Here is a 17,219-nt window from a genome sequence, read left to right on the forward strand (position 1 = left end):
CATCAGTTTATACAAAAACATTTTACAGCTGGTACATGGAACTGCTTTAGGGGTGGGGGATATTTAAAAAATCATATATATATATATATATATATATAAAATAAAAATAAAAGCCCAGGCTTTTATTTTTCCTTAAATCACTGAACTCCTGCTTATATTTGGGACAGATGACTACACGGGACAGGCCTTTAATTTCTTTACCATGCTGGTAAAGAATGAACATTTAGTACTAAATGAAGTACACTGGTGCTCATTATTTTTGTAAAATGAACTAAACGATTGAATTGTGGAGAATCTAACAATCTGTAGAATGTCCATATTGACAAAAGTTTGAACTTTAATTTGGGTATGTGCAATCTAAGTGGCTTAGAACTAGCTCAAGGGGCTAGGGGACCTGTTTCTACGCCAAACTTCTATAAAAACCAGACCAGGCTACTAATTGAGACTTGCGTTTATTTGTCAAATCGTGAAGCCAAGCCAAACCAAGCCAGTAAAAGGGTCACGTGTGTAACTGGGGCTAGGCTTTTACAGAACAATTATGTTACTAAGGTTTATATGGTCTTACAGTGTATATTGTCATATTGCCCACCCCTAATCTACTTATAAGATCAAATTGTACTTACACATGCAGATGACCCATGCTACTGTCAGTTATCGATTTAATATATACATTGTTCTCTCAGGAGCTGTCGAGAATTATGGACCATACTGCTGGGAAGATCTGCATTGCGAGAGCCGGTATGTCTTCCTGCCACATGTCTTGCGGGGAGGGGGTCAAATGGTCCTCTTCGTACTTTGATTCCTGCATGTGTAATTGGTGGAATGATGTAAACCAAAATCACAGACATAATTAATATTAGCCAATTACTTTATACTCGTTATAAGGAAAATATATTAGCAGAAAATTACACTAGACCAAATGACACAAGTGATTTTTCCCCTCGTTTTTTATGAAATGTTTGACGGGCACAGGCTCAGATAGAGGCAGAGCTGGACAGACACTGGGACAGACTGCATCAAGGACTCACCTACTACAAGCCACCCAGGTATCTTACAGTTATTCAGATCCAACATCAAATACGCTGTTACCCTTTGGTTTTTTCAATGATTAACTGTCAACCTAATTTGTTCTAGCCCATCCTCTGCTGGGAAAGTGAAGGAGAACAAAGATGTTGCACAACCATTGAAGGATTTTGGCCTGAGGATCAGTAAACTATTGGTAAGAGTTAAACATTTCTGTGTTGGGTGGTTCACTGTCTTCATTTGATGTCTGTGGAGATTCTTTGTCATCCAGGTTATAGTTATCTGAGGAAGGTTAAAATCAAGGGCAACTGGACTTGGTTGAAGATGCATGGTTGGTTGTGCATTTCATAATGATTTGATTTAATGCTTGTTACAGGGTCTTGATGAGCAGCAGAGTGTGCAGCTTTTACAGTGCTACCTACAGGAGGACTACAGAGGAACCCGTGACTCGTTAAAGGTGCCTGGTCCCACTTAGATTTTTTTAGTTATGTTGGAATTTTTTTCAGAAATCTTGGTCCGCTCAACAAAATCTTACCTGCTGTGTGCAGTTTTTATAGAAAAATGAGAATACTAATAAATGCATTTAGATTTTCAGTCAAGCTGTGTTTTGTATGTGGGATTTAGTGCTGCAGTCACTTGGATTAAGGGTTAGGGTTACAATTTTTCATGAGGAACTAAAGAAATCAAAGATTGTAAGAAGATATAATAAAAGATTTTCAGATGTTTGCTAACAGAGTCTTCCATACAGGTTGTTCTCAAGGATGAGCGACAAAGCCAGGCACTGCTGCTAAAGGTCAGTACATCTACAGTCATTTACACTTACTGTGTAGTCAACCTTGATTCAGCGTGACTGTTACATTTCCATTTTTTACCCAGTTATTATGACTGTGTATTCACAGATGGCTGACTATTACTACGAGGAGCGCACATGTCTGCTCAGATGTGTCTTGCTCTTGCTGACATACTTTCAGGACGAGCGACATCCCTACAGGGTGAGAAGCAGCTGGATTTGCCTCACATCAGATAATAGAAGAAAATAAGTTTATTCTTTGTTGCTTCTGTATTATAATTGTGGGTGTGTTTGTTTTTGTCCAGGCTGAGTACAGTAACTGTGTCAGTAAGCTGGAGAAGGACCTAGTGAGCAACTACCAGTCGCAGTTTGAGAAGCTCTTCAAAGCAGAAGCACCAACATGGGAAACTCACGGAAACCTCATGGTGATAATTTGCTTCATATGTTAGGGTTTTTTTAATACTGTATATTGTAACCTAGATCCAATATAAAATTACAAATTGTTTGAAATGAAGGTCATTTGTCCATCAAAGGATGTAAAATAACATTTTTTGTTGTGTTTTTTTTTTTTTTTTAAGACTGAGAGGCAGGTGTCACTATGGTTCCTGCAGTGTCTGAGAGAACAGTCTCTGCTGCTGGAGATCATCTTTCTGTATTACGCTTACTTTGAGATGAGCCCGTCTGACCTGCTGAACTTTACCAAAATGTTCAAAGAAGAGGGCTTCGGTTTGCGGCAGACCAACAGACACCTAGTAGACAAAAGCATGGACGCGCTGGTTGATCGCATTGGGTAAGAGCACCTCAGTGTTTGTCTGTGCCATTCATGTGTTTAAAGGAACGTAATTGTAATGTCTTGTATGTTTCTCTGGCCTGCAGCTATTTGAGCTCTCTCATCCTGGTCGAGGGAATGGACATAGACTTCCTACACAAGTGTGCCCTAGAAGATTGTACAGATCAGCATCAGTTCTCCAGTGCTCCTGACGTCATCAAGGTTTGACTGGGATCTCTAAATGCAACAGACATAAATACCCTGTAATACACCTGTAGAGCAATAACACTCAACCAAACAGGGTATATACAGTCTGAAAAAGCAAAACAATGAGCTTAATTAGGCTCAAAATTGTGCACAGTTGCAACGTTGGGTAAAGCAATTATCCCTTTGTTGGAAAAATATTAGTTCTGTTTTTCAGTAGAAAGAGGGACTCTACTAGCCCACTTTATAAATAAAATCCCTAGCTCTAATTTTCACTCATCCAAATTGCATATAATTGATGACACACTGAGAGAACTAATTTAGGCATCTAGAATAAACCATACAAACATGTCAACCTTCACATATCCTCTGATTCTTCTAGGAGATGGATCAGCTGCTGCTGACATTTGGTGACATCCCTCATCACGGGCCAGTGCTGCTAGCCTGGGTCCTGTTGAGACACACACTGCGACCAGACGAGTCCAGCCCCGTGATCAGGAGGATTGGCAACACCGCCCTGCAACTGGAGGTGTTCAAGTACATTTCAACCATGCTGAAAGGCCTTGGAGTCACAGGGAATAATGTAAGAGACCAAATGTACCCACTTTGGTCAGGTCAAAGTTAAAGAAGGTGGACATTTTTAGTTAAAAGGAAAGTGGTCTCTTTTTAATGGGTTACTGTCTGGTCAGAGCTACTAAAACAATTTCACACTTTTGGACACCCTTGCCTCACTTTGCTTAAATTGTAGAAAAACATGAAGTTAAGGAAGTTACATGTCTTTTCATGAGGAAACCCACTCTCTAATCAAAGGCCATAGAGCTATGGATCTCAGACGTCCTCCCGGGTTCAGAGTGCTTCTGGTTTTCTCTAGCAGGTAGTTAAATTTAATCACATGGGGCCTCAGACCTAAATCAGTCTCTAATGAGATGGCTGGAATGAAAACCACCTGGCAGTAGGGAAACATGCTGTACTCTGGATTAGTTTTATAGTCAGAATTTGAGCTAAATCAGACTGCGGGTTTCATAATCATGCCTCTCAAGCTGCGGTTTATATCTCCAGTGCAGCCAGACATTGAAGTGACAACAATGCACTGAGAAAATATACTGGCTTTCTAACAGTCAACAGCTTGGCTAAACGTTGTTTGTGGGAACACTGAAAATGGCAAAACTGACCACTGAAAATAGCACGTTTCTCTAACAAACCATCACATTTTGTGCATCAAAAACTCAGTTTCCTGATTAAAATATAACGCTGCAACACAAACACATAACAGTAGGTACTATCCATTTTTTCTTAGATAGCTATTTGTATTGTTATACCACATTCAATTTTGTCACTCTTTTTGTCTTCAGTGCACAGCAAGCACAGCAAAGATGTGTATCTACGGTCTCCTCTCATTTGTGATCACTTCTTTTGAAGAGGAAAGCCTACAGGTATACACCCATGCATGTTTGCATGTTAAAAATTACATACTCTCATTCATATTTGTAACCTGTGTTGGTAACTCGTCTTATCGTGATGCACGTGACAGACTGGTGGTGTGGTGACACAGTGCTCCCACCTGATCGATGCTGCCTGTGATGTCCTCTCTGCTCCCAGTCTGGCTGAAGTCTTTTGGGAAATGGTGAGAAAGAAGAGACGGTTCTTAAGAGAGAAAATTGGTTTAAAAACAAAAAAAATGTCAACTCTTGATGCTCTGCCCTGTTTGTTAAATTTTAAATCCAGAAGCCGAACATGGGATTGGGAATGATCCTGGACAGCGCAGTCGGGATGTTCCCTCATAAGATCGGACCACTGTTGCAGCTTCTCACTGCACTTCTGTCAAACAAGTCGACTGTTAAAAAGGTAGATTTCACACATTCACGGACGTATAAACACTCAACCTTGCCTTAATGTAAATGGTTAAACCATGGATTTTTTCATATCTGTTCAACAGGTGTACAACTTTTTGGACAAGATGTCCTTTTACACACAAGTTTACAAACATAAACCCAATGATGTCATCTCCAAGGACGATGAGACTCTGTGGAGGAGACAAACACCCAAACTCCTCTACCCTCTCGGTTAGTTTTTTTTGGTTGTTACTGAGATTTGAATACAGATACAACATTTAGTGTGCTGAAGAATGTCAGAGGGTCTGGTGAATTTTTAATGCTCATTTGTATCATGCATAATCACAGAATATTTAAGATTTATTAAAAAAGTTTCTCTCAAGTAACATACCTCCACTATAACCTTGTGTCTCCACCATCAGGCACAGGGCAGACTAATCTTTGGATGCCGCAGGGAGTGCTGGGCCAGGTGATGATTGGAGGCGAGCAGGGCTACGTGGTTCGCTGGGACTACTCCTACAGCTCCTGGACTCTCTTCACCTGTGAGGTGGAGATGCTGCTCCATGTTGTTTCCACTGCAGGTACACTGCTGGTCATTCATATATTCTCACCAAGCAGATTATTAAATCCTTTAAAAGGTAATAAGGCTGCTGATACTTGTTGTTGTCAGCAAATCCCATTTGGATACCCTCACAATACTTGTTAGTACAATCAAGTAATTCTTGGTTTTGGTCTTTCATGGGATTTATTGGCAGTAAGGATTAGGGGTAATATCAGCTACACAACTGAAAATATTTTATAAATTGTCAGTAATAATGCCCAGTTATCATCACAAGTTACCATCAGACCTCAAAGAAATGTCACCAAACTGCTTTCATAGATTGACTAAGCAAAAAATTATTATTCGTTTTATTATTAAAAAAGAAATGTCTACTGTATCCTAGCTGATTAAATTATTATTCCACTCATTGTTGCAGCATAATTAACTTGTCTGTGTTTCTCCGCCTTTTCTTGTTCTAGATGTTTTAGCTCACTGTGCACGTGTGAAACCCATCCTGGATCTGGTCCATAAGATCATAAGCACAGACTGGAACGTGTCAGATTGTTTGTTGCCTCTCACGTCCCGCATCTACATGTTGCTGCAGAGGTAAATTAACTTTAAAGAGACATTTATCTGTTTTAACTCTTAAGTGTGGTTAGTATTTGTGCTTCCTATTTGAAACAGTCTTGATTAGACACCAAGAATGAATTTGCTGAATCATTTGTGTGTTTACCGTCTGTTAGGTTAACATCAGTCATCAACCCACCAGTGGATGTGATTGCCTCCTGTGTGAACTGCCTCTCTGTACTGGCTGCAAGGATGCCTGGGAAGGTGGGTATGCTGGATACATCCAGTGTGAACAGGAAGTAAAATGAAGGATTAAAAACCTCTGTTCTTGAATCCTCCTCAGACATGTAATCTATATTTATTAACATATATATTTTATCACCTTTAGGTGTGGTCCAGTCTGCACCACACAGGTTTTCTCCCCTTTGCCTCCAACCCTTTGACCAGCATGGCTCAGTGTGTAAGGTAAAGTAAAAAACCCAAAGTTTAATTTGCCTGGCAAATATCAGACTTATTTTTGGAGGAAGTACTAAAAAGTATTGATTCCAACAAAACCTTTTATTTACTTTTTTGTTTTTTGTAGCGCTGAAGGGATGAAGGCAGGTAACTATGGCAACCTCCTGGTCCAGATCGAGCAGCCAAGGGGGGAGTATGCTGTGACCATCGCCTTCCTTCGTCTCATTACAACCCTGGTCAAGGTAACAGTTTTTACCAAATATGATGTACAACTGTTTTCTGTAGTAGCAGCTAATTTGCTATTTAACATTTAAAAAAAGGAAAGAATGAATTTTATTCTATTTGTTTTCTTCTTTTTTTTTTAAATGTAGAAATGTGGTGCTCTGCTGCTATAACATACATCTTATCTCTCTTATCCTCTCCCTGTTGATTAATTTCAGGGTCAGCTTGGCAGCACTCAGAACAAAGGCCTGATCCCCTGTGTGCTGCTGGTGTTAAAGGAGATGTTGCCCACGTACCATAAGTGGCGTTACAACACCTATGGAGTCAGGGAGAGGATAGGTAAAGGGCACATCTCTGACATGACAGTGAATACTAGATTCTGTCTTACAGATTAGAAAAGTGAAGCAAAAACTGAATAAACACTGGCTGCATTGTGTTGCTGCAGGCTGTCTTATTTTGGAGCTGATCCATGCCATTCTCAATCTGAGCCCAGAGGGAGAAGATCAGGGCAGGTAAGGATTAATTTTATGGGATTAAAGTGTCTTAATTCTGTAACCTACACATTTTTCTTGTAAATTCGCCCAGGTGAACAGGCTGGTAGGAATAATAATTGTGGACATATTACCATACATGCAATTGAAGTTAACAAGTTTATAATTTGCACTGTTAAATAATGTTTGACATTCTTAAGGTTTTCACATTGTTCATTATTATTATTGTACATTAACATTCTTGAGCTAAAACGATTAGTCGAATAATCAGTCAGTTGATCTACATTGAATATGCATAGATTTTTTACTGCCAAACAAAAATGATACAATTTTACTGGTTCCAGCTTCTCAAATGTGAGGATTTGCTGCTTTAAAAAAGTCTATGATAATAAACTAATCACAGCTAATTTAGACAAAACAAGATATTTAACTGTCAACTTTTCCCACTATTTTCTGATATAATAAATAATGAAAAAGATTGTTTGACAGACATTTGTTTGTTCTTTTGTTGATTTAGTCTTTTCTTTTCTTGATGCAGCACTCCCACTCTGCAGTCTCTGTGTATCTACAGCCTGGCAAACACTGAGGCTGGACAGGCAGTTGTCAATATCATGGGAGTTGGAGTGGATACCATCGATGTGGTCCTGGCTGCACAGCCCAGCAGGTAAACAGACAAAACTTACCAATCTAGTTTTCCTCATTATGTATTCCTAGAATTAACCCCATAACCATATTTTTGACATTGCTGATTTTGACACCGATTGTGTTGTCGGGTTCAGTAGTTATATTTTCTTCTCTCTTTCTCTCTCTGATGTTGTCCAGCTGTGTCTCTGAGGGTCCCGGTCAGATCCTGATCCAGACAGTAAAACTTGCCTTCTCTGTCACCAACAATGTCATCCGTCTGAAGCCGCCATCTGACGTTGTGTCCCCTCTAGAGCAGGCCCTGACTCAACATGGTGGTCACGGCAACAATCTCATAGTCGTGTTGGCCAAGTATATATACCATAAACATGACCCTGCGCTGCCTCGCCTGGCAATCCAGCTGCTCAAAAGGCTCGCCACTGTAAGAGCTTCAGATATATTTGTACACTATGTTTCTTGTTGTTTTGAACAGCAGCACATATTGATGTGTTTTTTTTGTCTGCAGGTGGCTCCCATGTCCATCTACGCTTGCCTTGGTAACGACGCAGCAGCCATCCGCGACGCATTCCTCACTCGGCTGCAGAGCAAGACAGAAGACATGAGGATCAAGGTCATGATCCTTGAGTTCCTCACCGTTGCTGTGGAAACCCAGCCCGGCCTCATTGAGCTTTTTCTCAACCTGGAAGTCAAAGATGGAAGTGAGGGGTCAAAGGTATGACCTGCAGGGATATGTGTAGTAAGATAAAGAAGTCTATTTGTTTTTACATTTAGTAGTGCCGTGTCGTGATTCTTTTCCTTTCTTTTACCTGCAGGAGTTTCTGCTTGGTGAGTGGAGCTGTCTTCATGTGGTGTTGGACTTGATTGACTCCAAACAGCAGGGGAAATATTGGTGTCCCCCGCTGCTCCACCGAGCGGCCCTGGCCTTCCTCCTTGCACTCTGGCAGGATCGCAGAGACAGTGCCATCTCTGTGCTACGTAAAAAGTAAGCACATTACCTGAGACAAAATTCTGATATGTGCATCTGGATGTTTTGAAAGACTGAATAATGGAGTATGATGAATATATCACTACTTTTTTACACAGAGAAAGGTTTTGGGAAAATTTGACAACGCCTCTCTTTGGAACCCTTACCCCACCTTCAGATACCACAGAGGTATTTTTTTTAATGATTACTTAATCAGTTATTTGATGTCAAGTATTTCAACTCAAGAACTGTATTTTCTCTCAGCCTTGTGTTCTGGAGACGTGTGCTTTTGTCATGAAAATCATCGGCCTGGAGATCTACTATGTTGTCAGGTAATTTCAGAATCCCTAATATCATATTTATCACTTTCATTTACAGACGATAGCTCAAATCTCACATAACTGAAGTTAAATGTGTGTGTTGTTACAGTGGTTCCTTGGAGCAGTCTCTGAAAGATGGGCTTCAGAAGTTTTCCAGTGCACGACGATACGAGTACTGGTCCCAGTATGTCAAGTCTCTAGTGTGCCACGTGGCAGAGATGGAGGAGGAAGGCATCTGTTACTTTCCTGAGACCCAGATGTTGATCTCTGCCTGGCGGATGCTGCTCATTCTTTCCACTAGCCATGTATGTTACAGCAAACACGTCATGATATTAGTGTGTTTAGGTGTTGATTTAAGGGCCGGGGATCAGGACTAGTTCTTAGAACGGGTTGTCACATCGGAAAACAAAAGTATTTATAGTTGTTCCAAACGGCTGTGCTTGATGGTGGAGTGAAAAGCCAACCGTTATAGAGAGGAGGGAGACTGGCTATCGATAAAATGTTCTACTCCTGGTAGACATTCAAACCATGACTCCTTGGCTGGGTGCCAGCGATTTTCTCTATCCAACTAGTCGAACTATTCCTTCTTATTTATTTTTGATTAATTTGAGTGTCCTGAAACTTTTAAGTGACCTGATAAATTCATGAAGTGTTTTTGGGAAAATAAACCACATGAAAACGTGATTTAACGAAGATTGGTATGTTTTATGCTTTCAGTCCGATGTGATGCAGGTAACGGATGATACGACCAAACTGAAGCTTTTCATGGATGTCCTGGATGGGGCCAAAGCTGCTGTAAGTAATCATGGCAAAACACATTTTCCTGTGATTTATTTCTGCAAATTTCTTGTTTTACTTCTTTTGTTTTTCTCTTCCTTTTATTGCAGTTTTACTTTCTAACTTTGCTGTCTCTTTCAGCTGACTACACCCATGTCTGTGCCATGTCTTCGTCTTGGATCCATGATGGCCACACTACTACTCATCCTCCTCAAACAGTGGAGATGGTGTGTATTCTTGCATCTAACAGAGGAAGTTTATAGGTTTCCTTAATCTTGTAGTCAACAGTGCACACTTGACATATCCTTTACTCCTTTATCTCTAATAAACTCTGTTACTAATCTCCAGTGTGGTGGCAACAGCTCCTGACATCTTGTCTCCCCTCTCGCTGATCCTGGAGAGCGTCCTGCAAGCTGACCAGCAGATGATGGAGAGGACCAAAGCCAAAGTCTTCTCTGCACTCATATCTGTACTTCAGATTCAGGGACTCAATGGTAAGAAGCTAGTGTGTCTTCTTTTGTCTGTATTTAAACTAGAGACCACTGCAACATTAAATTCAGTCTTGTTGTTGATTCATTTATTTGTCAACTAGGTGGAGATATTTCCCAGCTGCCCCAGCTATTGCTGTCTGTGTGTGAGACGGCGAAAGACGAGGCATTGGCGTTAATTGACAGTACTCGGCACATGAGCCAGACGGGAGACACGGTGGAAGACGAGGATTGCATGGAGACAGACTCTCCCCGTGGCCCACAGAAGGACAAGAGAGATGGGGTGAGCCAAGGCAGGAAGATTGCTTGTAGATGGTGCTTTTATGCACTTTAAAAGCCTATTTTGGTTCCACACTTCTCCAGAGGAGTCAACAAAGTGGTTTCACACTTATTTAATCTTTATCAGTAGTTATGACTAGTATAAAACTCCCATAACAAATTGTTGTGGCAACTTGGGGGCAGCGGAAACAAGTTGTGATCACAATTGACCATTTAAGTTGAACTTCTTACCAAACCATTGCTTTCATCCAGCAGTTAAAGAGCAACAAACAGACAGCATTTATTCGGCGTCATTGTTTCGGTCCTGTGTTTGGTCTCTACCAACTCCTGAAGGAAATATCTGGCTCTTTTAGCTACTAAATGCTCCACTATGTTTGCCTCTAACTGTGTGTGTGTGTGTGTCTGCTGTTTGGTGCTGAACATGTAGTGTACAGTTGGTTTTTAGAGCTTTTTTTGCTGAAAACAGCTGCCTGCTGTGCCCGAAAACTATGCTATGAGAGCGTTGAGTGAACAAAAACATAATGAGCTGAAAATTGCTGCAAAGCAGTGGGGAGCAACATGCTACCCTTTCACATCGCCATTTGGTACATTGTTTTTATGAGAATATCTATTATGGCCACTGTGAGATGAGATGAAAAGCAGTTGGATGTTACGTAGACAAAAACTACATTGCTGTGATACGAGCAAAAAAATCAAACTTCATCAGCACTGGCCATGAACTTATTCACGTTAATGAATGAGTGCAGTGCATACAGCAAAAGCACAAATCCAACATAAAATTAATTCTATGCATGCTTCTTTTAATTTTTACCAGGTGTGCGTACTAGCATTGCACTTAGCGAAGGAGCTGTGTCGCACTGATGAAGACGGTGAGCACTGGGTGTCAGTGATGAGGAAGGTTCCAGTCCTCCCCTCGGTGCTCAGTGCTGTTGAACTAAGCCTGCGATCCAAACACAACCTCTACTTCACTGAGGCTGCGCTTCACCTGCTGCTCACACTGGCCCGCACTCCTCAGGTAAACACAACTTTTCTACTGTGTAAAGGAAAAGGTTAGCGCTATGTTTTTGCTGTGAAAAGACCAAAACCAGCAATGTGTTAGTCTGTCTCTAAATATTTCTCACTTCCCTACCCCGTGTCTGGCTCTCAGCCCCAACACGCATTCCCTCCGAGCCTCCCGGCATCTGTGCCCAGGCTTTTAAAGAAAGTTTCTATAAAAATGCTGAAAAATATACTATAATTACATTATTATTTTTTTTTTAAAAAAGGCTCAGCAATTTCCCAAACATCTCTCAAAGAGAAGTACATAGTGCGATTGGTTTAGTACGTACTTATTTGGTGCTCTATTTTATTTACAGCAGCATACAGTGTATTTGGGATTGACTCAGAAGGACCATGTTAATTAATGTGGTGTATGGCACATTAGGATCAATTCATTGTTGGTTTTCTTGTTTTCATTGGAATAAAACTAAGAAAAATATAGAATATCACCAACCTCATCCTTTTAATGTTTTTAAATCAATCAAGATGTCAAAAGTTGTGGGGGGGTCTTCATTTGTCCTCCAGGGGGCAGCAGCTGTTGCTGGAGCAGGAGTCATCCAGACTATCTGCCTCCCTCTTCTGAGCGTCTATGAGGTGTCTTCAAATGGAGCATCTCAGGTAATAAAAATTATAACAATCCCTTAACAGATTTTCTTTTCTGCATTGTATGTCAAATAGCATTGCTTATTGATACAGACAAAGCACTGCAATAACATTTAAGTATTAACACAGTATATCTTTGTCTGCGAGCAGAGTTTCTCCCGGAAGTCCCAGGACACTGCCTGCTGGCCAGGAGTGTACCGCCTCTGCATGTCATTAATGGAGAGTCTGCTCAAGACTCTGCGTTACAACTTCATCAACGAAGCCCTGGACTTTGTTGGAGTACATCAAGAACGCATTCTACAGGTACGACTGTGACGGCAGAAAACAGTGAAAAATGCTCCTCAATTTCTAAATCCCAAGTCCAAATACACAGATGTTCAGTTAAATATCACCACTACTTAAAACTGCACTTTACTACTGTAAAAGATTAAGAAGAATGAGCAAATATTTATAATTTGAGAACCTGGAACCAGTGAGTTCTTTGCAATTTTTTCTTTACATAATTACTTTACCAATTATTTGATTATCAAAATTGTTGCTATTAATTAATGTTCTGTTTACCGAGTAATGGCTAAATACTATTACTAATCCTCATGTTGACGTTTTTGCTTTTGCTCAGTGTCTGAATGCAGTGCGAACAGTGCAGAGCTTGGCGTGTTTGGACGAGGCGGATCACACGGTCGGTTTCCTACTGCAGCTCTCAAGCTTCTGTAAGGAGTGGCAGTTTCACCTGCCCAAACTGCTCAGAGATATACAGGTAAGTCCAGAAGAAAGCTCCACATTGGCAAAGATAAGGGTTAGACACATATTCAGTTGTTCAGTATTTTTCTTTCCGTCTCCTCCACGCAGGTAAACCTGTGTTATCTGTGCCAGACCTGCACGTACCTGCTCCACAGCAAAAAGATGCTCCATCACTACCTCCAGGTCAGAAATGTTTTACCTTCATATGATTTTAATAACACGAACTGCAGCAGTGGTACATTTATATTCTATTCTGCATTATAAACAACAATGAGTGTGACTTGCACATTGTGATCGTAAGCAGCCAAGAAAATCTTTGCTGCCACAAGAATCCAGTTAAAATGTTGTAATATGTTTATTTATTCAGATAAATAACAGGTTTTTGTGTGTTTTGGGATCTTGTTTAGGCTAAAAACGGTGAGGCGTTGCCCCCCGGGCCCCTACCCAGGACACAACGCCCCCCTCAAACCCCATCAAAAGAGGCAGCAGGTGGAGGGGAGAGAGAGGAAGCCGAGCAGAAGGCCCTGCTGGCTGTACAGTGCAGTCTTCTGAAGATCCTCAGCAAAACCCTGGCAACTCTGCAGCACTTCACTCCAGACTGCTGCCAGATACTCCTGGACCAGGTCAGCCTGCTTATTCTGCTCTAATAAGCACTTTTGTCTCTAAAATTATGTTTTTAATCCTGATTAGTAGCTTCAGATTTCTAGGAGCATCTTAAGAAACTGTGGCACATGTTGACATTTATATTGTGTCTCTGCCTGTGGCAGAGTATGGACCTGGCAGAGTATCGAACCCTGTTTGTGCTCAGCTTCACAACTCCAGCGTTTGACCCTGATGTGGCTCCTTCATTTGGAACCCTGCTGGCCACCATCAACGTGGCCCTGAGCATGTTGAGCGAGGTAGATGTTCTCCATAATCATGTAATAACTTCAGCTACAGGCAGCCTGCGGTGATGCCTGATTGTTTTTGTGTCATTTTTTCACAGATGGAGAAGAAGAAAGAGCCAGTTTCCTTGAGTATAGCTTCACTGGCCTCATCAGAAGAGATCCAAGCTCTGAAGTGAGTAAAACTCAAGCCTGCTACTTTTAAGTATTATTTGAAAGGGACTTCTTTGCCTTCAGTCAGGGCCAGGCTGCCTCTGTCCTCTAACTTGCAGTCTTTATGCCAAGCGGCTGCTGGGACTATTCATGTTACTTCTTTGTGTTAGTTTCGACCAGGGATCGGCAAATAAGTCTGGCGTCGGGCCAAATTTTTTTCAAGCCATTATATGGCGGGCCAGAACAAAGTCAAATTATTTCAACCATTGTGTGCATGTTTAGCTCAGTAGGTACTGTGCAGGACTCCCTTTAGGAAGATTGGAAGATGAATTCCAATAACTGCGTGTATCCCCCCCCTTATTACTTGATTCTAAGGACACTTTTGCACATGCTCACAATAAGGCACGTGCTGCAGTATGTGTGTGCCCGGCGTTTGATCCGCATTCATAAACCTATGGACGCTTATTTTCATTTCCCTGAGGAAATTCAGGGCGTGAACTACGGGGGAGCCAGGGGGAGCTAAGCTCCCCCTAATAAGACATCAGCTCCCCTAAAAGCATGATTTGTGATATATTGGGGTCTCTAAAATATTGACAGCATGCTTTATTGACATTAATCTTATCATGGATCATGCGGAGCGTTGGACAGAGGAAACAATCACTGACCGATCGCAGCGTGGCAGTCACTTCGCGATCTCCTGTCCCTGGTCCCCCGTCCCCCCCCCCACTCCCTCTCCGGTGCCGACAGGCTGTGAACGGTTTGTGACCGTTGGCTGAATGAATATTACATGATCCATGCACTACTGCAACTGGGGGCTCTCCGCAGCACCACGCAACTTTCTACATTCTTCCCAGAGGTTTGTCAAGCAAGCCAGAGACTTTTGAATGTCCTTCAGAACTCTTCAAAGTAAAAGCTTTCAATAAACTCAACATAAAGCATTGCTGCAATAAACGTTCTTGCGCTTTTATTTTGCAGCCACAGTCACTTAAGAAGAAGTGATTGTGTGAGTAACTGTCATGACTGATCTTTTTCAGCACCAGCTGCTATCTATTTATTTTTCTGCTATCAAAGCAATCTGGCTGCGGGCCAGATATTATTGCTGGTTCTGGCCCGCCGGCCGCCTATTGCCAACCACTGGTTTAGACCATTAAATTGAGAACTTGCTTCTGTTATTTCAGGTCCTTGCTAATGTTCACCATGGAGAACTGTTTCTACGTGCTGATCTCTCAGGCTGTTCGGTGTCTCAAAGACCCCTCCATCCTCCCTCGAGACAAACAGAGGCTCAAACAGGAGCTCAGCTCAGAGCTGGTGAGACGTCACATCTCTCTTAACCTGTCTTCTGTATGACTTTTAAAGGTCTGGTTATATTCTATATTTTTTTATTGTCAACAAATCTGAATGAAAAGACCAAAACCACCAATGCGCTTGTGCTTTTACCAAGTATGTGAAGAAGCCTGATGAATTCCTTTGTGCCAGAGAACTCAATTGTTGTCGAACTTTTAAACAGTGCTCCGCTGTTTCAGGAATTACAGAGCCAGTCTATTGGGGCTAAGAGCTACAGATCGCAGGGAAGTCGCAAAGTATAGAGAGATGTACTTAACACATTCATGGTTTTGGTCTTTTGTTGACAATAAGAGGAATCTAAAATAACACCAGCCTTATCTTCGAGCCTTCTCTTTTCTTCACCACCAGAGCACTCTTCTCTCGAGCCTGTCACGCTACTTCCGCAGGGGCTCACCATCGTCTCCAGCCAGCAGCATCCTCCCCTCCGCCCAGTCCAAACCACCCACACCAGGATCCAAGGGAAGCCACGAAGGTCAGGAGCCATTCATCCAGCTCGTTCAGGCATTTGTCAGACTTGTGCAGAGATAGATTTACATTTCCAGCAGAGAGACACAGAGAGAGGAGGATTTTCCCAATATAAATACTCACTGTTGTTTTGCCTCTAACAACGGAACAAACTGGTTTTTATGTACACCATTGCAGTAGTTAAAATAGCACAAATGTGTGGCTTGGAGTGAGTGTTTGATTCTAATATGTTTAGTAATTGGAGCCATATTGTTTAATTTTGCCAAAACAGCTGTTAACTACATTTGAGATGACCACAACCAAAGTGTTTACTTTAAAAGGCCAACGAGAAGCTGCCTGATTGTCCAGAAAAACATGTATTACGAAGATATGAGTCTGTAGAGATGTTGGTGCTCCTAGACATCAGTCAGCGACTGGGGTCCACTTTTCCAAGGCCTAGTTTTATAGGTCACTTTGATGATACTGACCAGACACGTTTCAAGTGCTACTTAAGAAATTAGACCTTTCAAATATAATCTGCTCTATAATCTAATCCTGAGTTGTAGACAAACCTTTTTTTCTAATTCCCTTCACTAAGTCTTGATCTGAACTTTGCTATTTTCTTATCTCTGCTTATCCATGTACACATTTTGAAGTGGCTGCCAAGATTTATACTTTAAAAAAAAAGTATACGTTAATAAAGGGACTTTTGTACCACAATTGTGTCATCATAAGTTGTCTTTACTGCATTTGTACATAATTCCTTGAACACACGGTAGCCCTGAACCATAAACTGGCCGATGAAAACAAACGTTATAAACAATAACTCTGTAATAAAATACATTTTCACGTTCTTATATGCATCATATAAAAGGAAATATTTAAAATGGATGAATTACTATTTACAAAGGCGATTTAAGAATTTTTTACAACTTAAGTACCTAACATAAATCAAATTATAGGCTGGTCATGTGCAATTATAGTATAAAATGACTGATATCTGGAGAGTAAGGTGACAGTTTTACAGCAGAATTAATTAGGTAGCTACATTATAAAAGCAGTTTACGCCATTGTACCGGAAGAGTTAGTAGCTGCAGTGTAAAGAGGCGTCACTATTGTGATCCTCTGAGGTTCCAGAGTGTCTGCCTGCAGTCCGTCCAGGGACAAATATCTCCTGAGGGTCTGTAGTGTCCCCTACTGGCCATTGACTGGGACCTCCTGAAAGAGAAAACACAAGTTGGCAACATAATGTAACATCAGACATGACACTGAAAGCAGGCACAGTCACTTGACATGCAGGTTAAAACCAGTTGGTGCAAAAGATTAAAAACACTGACATTTTACAACTGCCTGCAGACACATGCATCTGACATCTTTTTTAAAAGGATTTGTTCAGAGTTGGGTGAAAAGGTTGATACAACTCCCCTATGTGTCAGTTCAACATGAAGCTACAACCAAGAGATAGTTAGCTTAGCATACAAACTGAAAACAAGGAGATACAGCTGCTAACCTGGCTCTGTCAAAAACCTGCCAACCAGCCCACTTTACGTTGTTTGTTTAATCCCTACAAATACCAACATGTAAAAACACAAGATAAGTTGAGGTACTACCTGTTAATAGAGGTGCTGTTTTTTAATTTTTGGACAG

The 17,219-nt window shown here is 41.3% G+C and overlaps 2 protein-coding genes across 6 annotated transcripts in view; one reads left to right on the plus strand and one right to left on the minus strand.

Annotated features, from left to right (window-relative positions):
• The window catches only part of nup188 (nucleoporin 188), a 17,307-nt gene extending 1,015 nt beyond the window's left edge, over nucleotides 1-16,292 (plus strand). Inside the window, exons 2-43 of the mRNA XM_046066121.1 lie at nucleotides 684-738; nucleotides 973-1,046; nucleotides 1,135-1,219; nucleotides 1,400-1,480; nucleotides 1,772-1,816; nucleotides 1,923-2,015; nucleotides 2,119-2,238; nucleotides 2,392-2,603; nucleotides 2,690-2,804; nucleotides 3,169-3,369; nucleotides 4,139-4,219; nucleotides 4,318-4,410; nucleotides 4,512-4,631; nucleotides 4,723-4,849; nucleotides 5,041-5,199; nucleotides 5,639-5,765; nucleotides 5,903-5,990; nucleotides 6,115-6,191; nucleotides 6,310-6,424; nucleotides 6,623-6,743; nucleotides 6,850-6,916; nucleotides 7,434-7,559; nucleotides 7,718-7,958; nucleotides 8,043-8,249; nucleotides 8,350-8,519; nucleotides 8,621-8,690; nucleotides 8,766-8,833; nucleotides 8,931-9,126; nucleotides 9,539-9,616; nucleotides 9,740-9,825; nucleotides 9,947-10,092; nucleotides 10,191-10,369; nucleotides 11,180-11,380; nucleotides 11,929-12,021; nucleotides 12,157-12,309; nucleotides 12,626-12,763; nucleotides 12,856-12,930; nucleotides 13,155-13,370; nucleotides 13,515-13,646; nucleotides 13,733-13,806; nucleotides 14,963-15,092; nucleotides 15,477-16,292. Coding sequence (XP_045922077.1) covers nucleotides 684-738; nucleotides 973-1,046; nucleotides 1,135-1,219; nucleotides 1,400-1,480; nucleotides 1,772-1,816; nucleotides 1,923-2,015; nucleotides 2,119-2,238; nucleotides 2,392-2,603; nucleotides 2,690-2,804; nucleotides 3,169-3,369; nucleotides 4,139-4,219; nucleotides 4,318-4,410; nucleotides 4,512-4,631; nucleotides 4,723-4,849; nucleotides 5,041-5,199; nucleotides 5,639-5,765; nucleotides 5,903-5,990; nucleotides 6,115-6,191; nucleotides 6,310-6,424; nucleotides 6,623-6,743; nucleotides 6,850-6,916; nucleotides 7,434-7,559; nucleotides 7,718-7,958; nucleotides 8,043-8,249; nucleotides 8,350-8,519; nucleotides 8,621-8,690; nucleotides 8,766-8,833; nucleotides 8,931-9,126; nucleotides 9,539-9,616; nucleotides 9,740-9,825; nucleotides 9,947-10,092; nucleotides 10,191-10,369; nucleotides 11,180-11,380; nucleotides 11,929-12,021; nucleotides 12,157-12,309; nucleotides 12,626-12,763; nucleotides 12,856-12,930; nucleotides 13,155-13,370; nucleotides 13,515-13,646; nucleotides 13,733-13,806; nucleotides 14,963-15,092; nucleotides 15,477-15,656 — 5,215 coding nt within the window. The 3' untranslated portion in view covers nucleotides 15,657-16,292. The remainder of the gene's footprint in view (nucleotides 1-683; nucleotides 739-972; nucleotides 1,047-1,134; nucleotides 1,220-1,399; nucleotides 1,481-1,771; nucleotides 1,817-1,922; nucleotides 2,016-2,118; nucleotides 2,239-2,391; nucleotides 2,604-2,689; nucleotides 2,805-3,168; nucleotides 3,370-4,138; nucleotides 4,220-4,317; nucleotides 4,411-4,511; nucleotides 4,632-4,722; nucleotides 4,850-5,040; nucleotides 5,200-5,638; nucleotides 5,766-5,902; nucleotides 5,991-6,114; nucleotides 6,192-6,309; nucleotides 6,425-6,622; nucleotides 6,744-6,849; nucleotides 6,917-7,433; nucleotides 7,560-7,717; nucleotides 7,959-8,042; nucleotides 8,250-8,349; nucleotides 8,520-8,620; nucleotides 8,691-8,765; nucleotides 8,834-8,930; nucleotides 9,127-9,538; nucleotides 9,617-9,739; nucleotides 9,826-9,946; nucleotides 10,093-10,190; nucleotides 10,370-11,179; nucleotides 11,381-11,928; nucleotides 12,022-12,156; nucleotides 12,310-12,625; nucleotides 12,764-12,855; nucleotides 12,931-13,154; nucleotides 13,371-13,514; nucleotides 13,647-13,732; nucleotides 13,807-14,962; nucleotides 15,093-15,476) is intronic.
• Nucleotides 16,293-17,219, minus strand: part of cdk5rap2 (CDK5 regulatory subunit associated protein 2) — a 32,970-nt gene continuing 32,043 nt past the window's right edge. For all 5 annotated transcript variants that reach the window (XM_046066119.1, XM_046066117.1, XM_046066120.1 and 2 more), the window contains one exon: nucleotides 16,293-16,790. In XM_046066119.1, the coding sequence (XP_045922075.1) occupies nucleotides 16,657-16,790 (134 nt within the window). In that variant the 3' untranslated portion in view covers nucleotides 16,293-16,656. The remainder of the gene's footprint in view (nucleotides 16,791-17,219) is intronic.

Source organism: Micropterus dolomieu, linkage group LG13 (assembly GCF_021292245.1).
Source record: "Micropterus dolomieu isolate WLL.071019.BEF.003 ecotype Adirondacks linkage group LG13, ASM2129224v1, whole genome shotgun sequence".
NCBI classification, from domain to species: Eukaryota; Metazoa; Chordata; class Actinopteri; order Centrarchiformes; family Centrarchidae; genus Micropterus; species Micropterus dolomieu.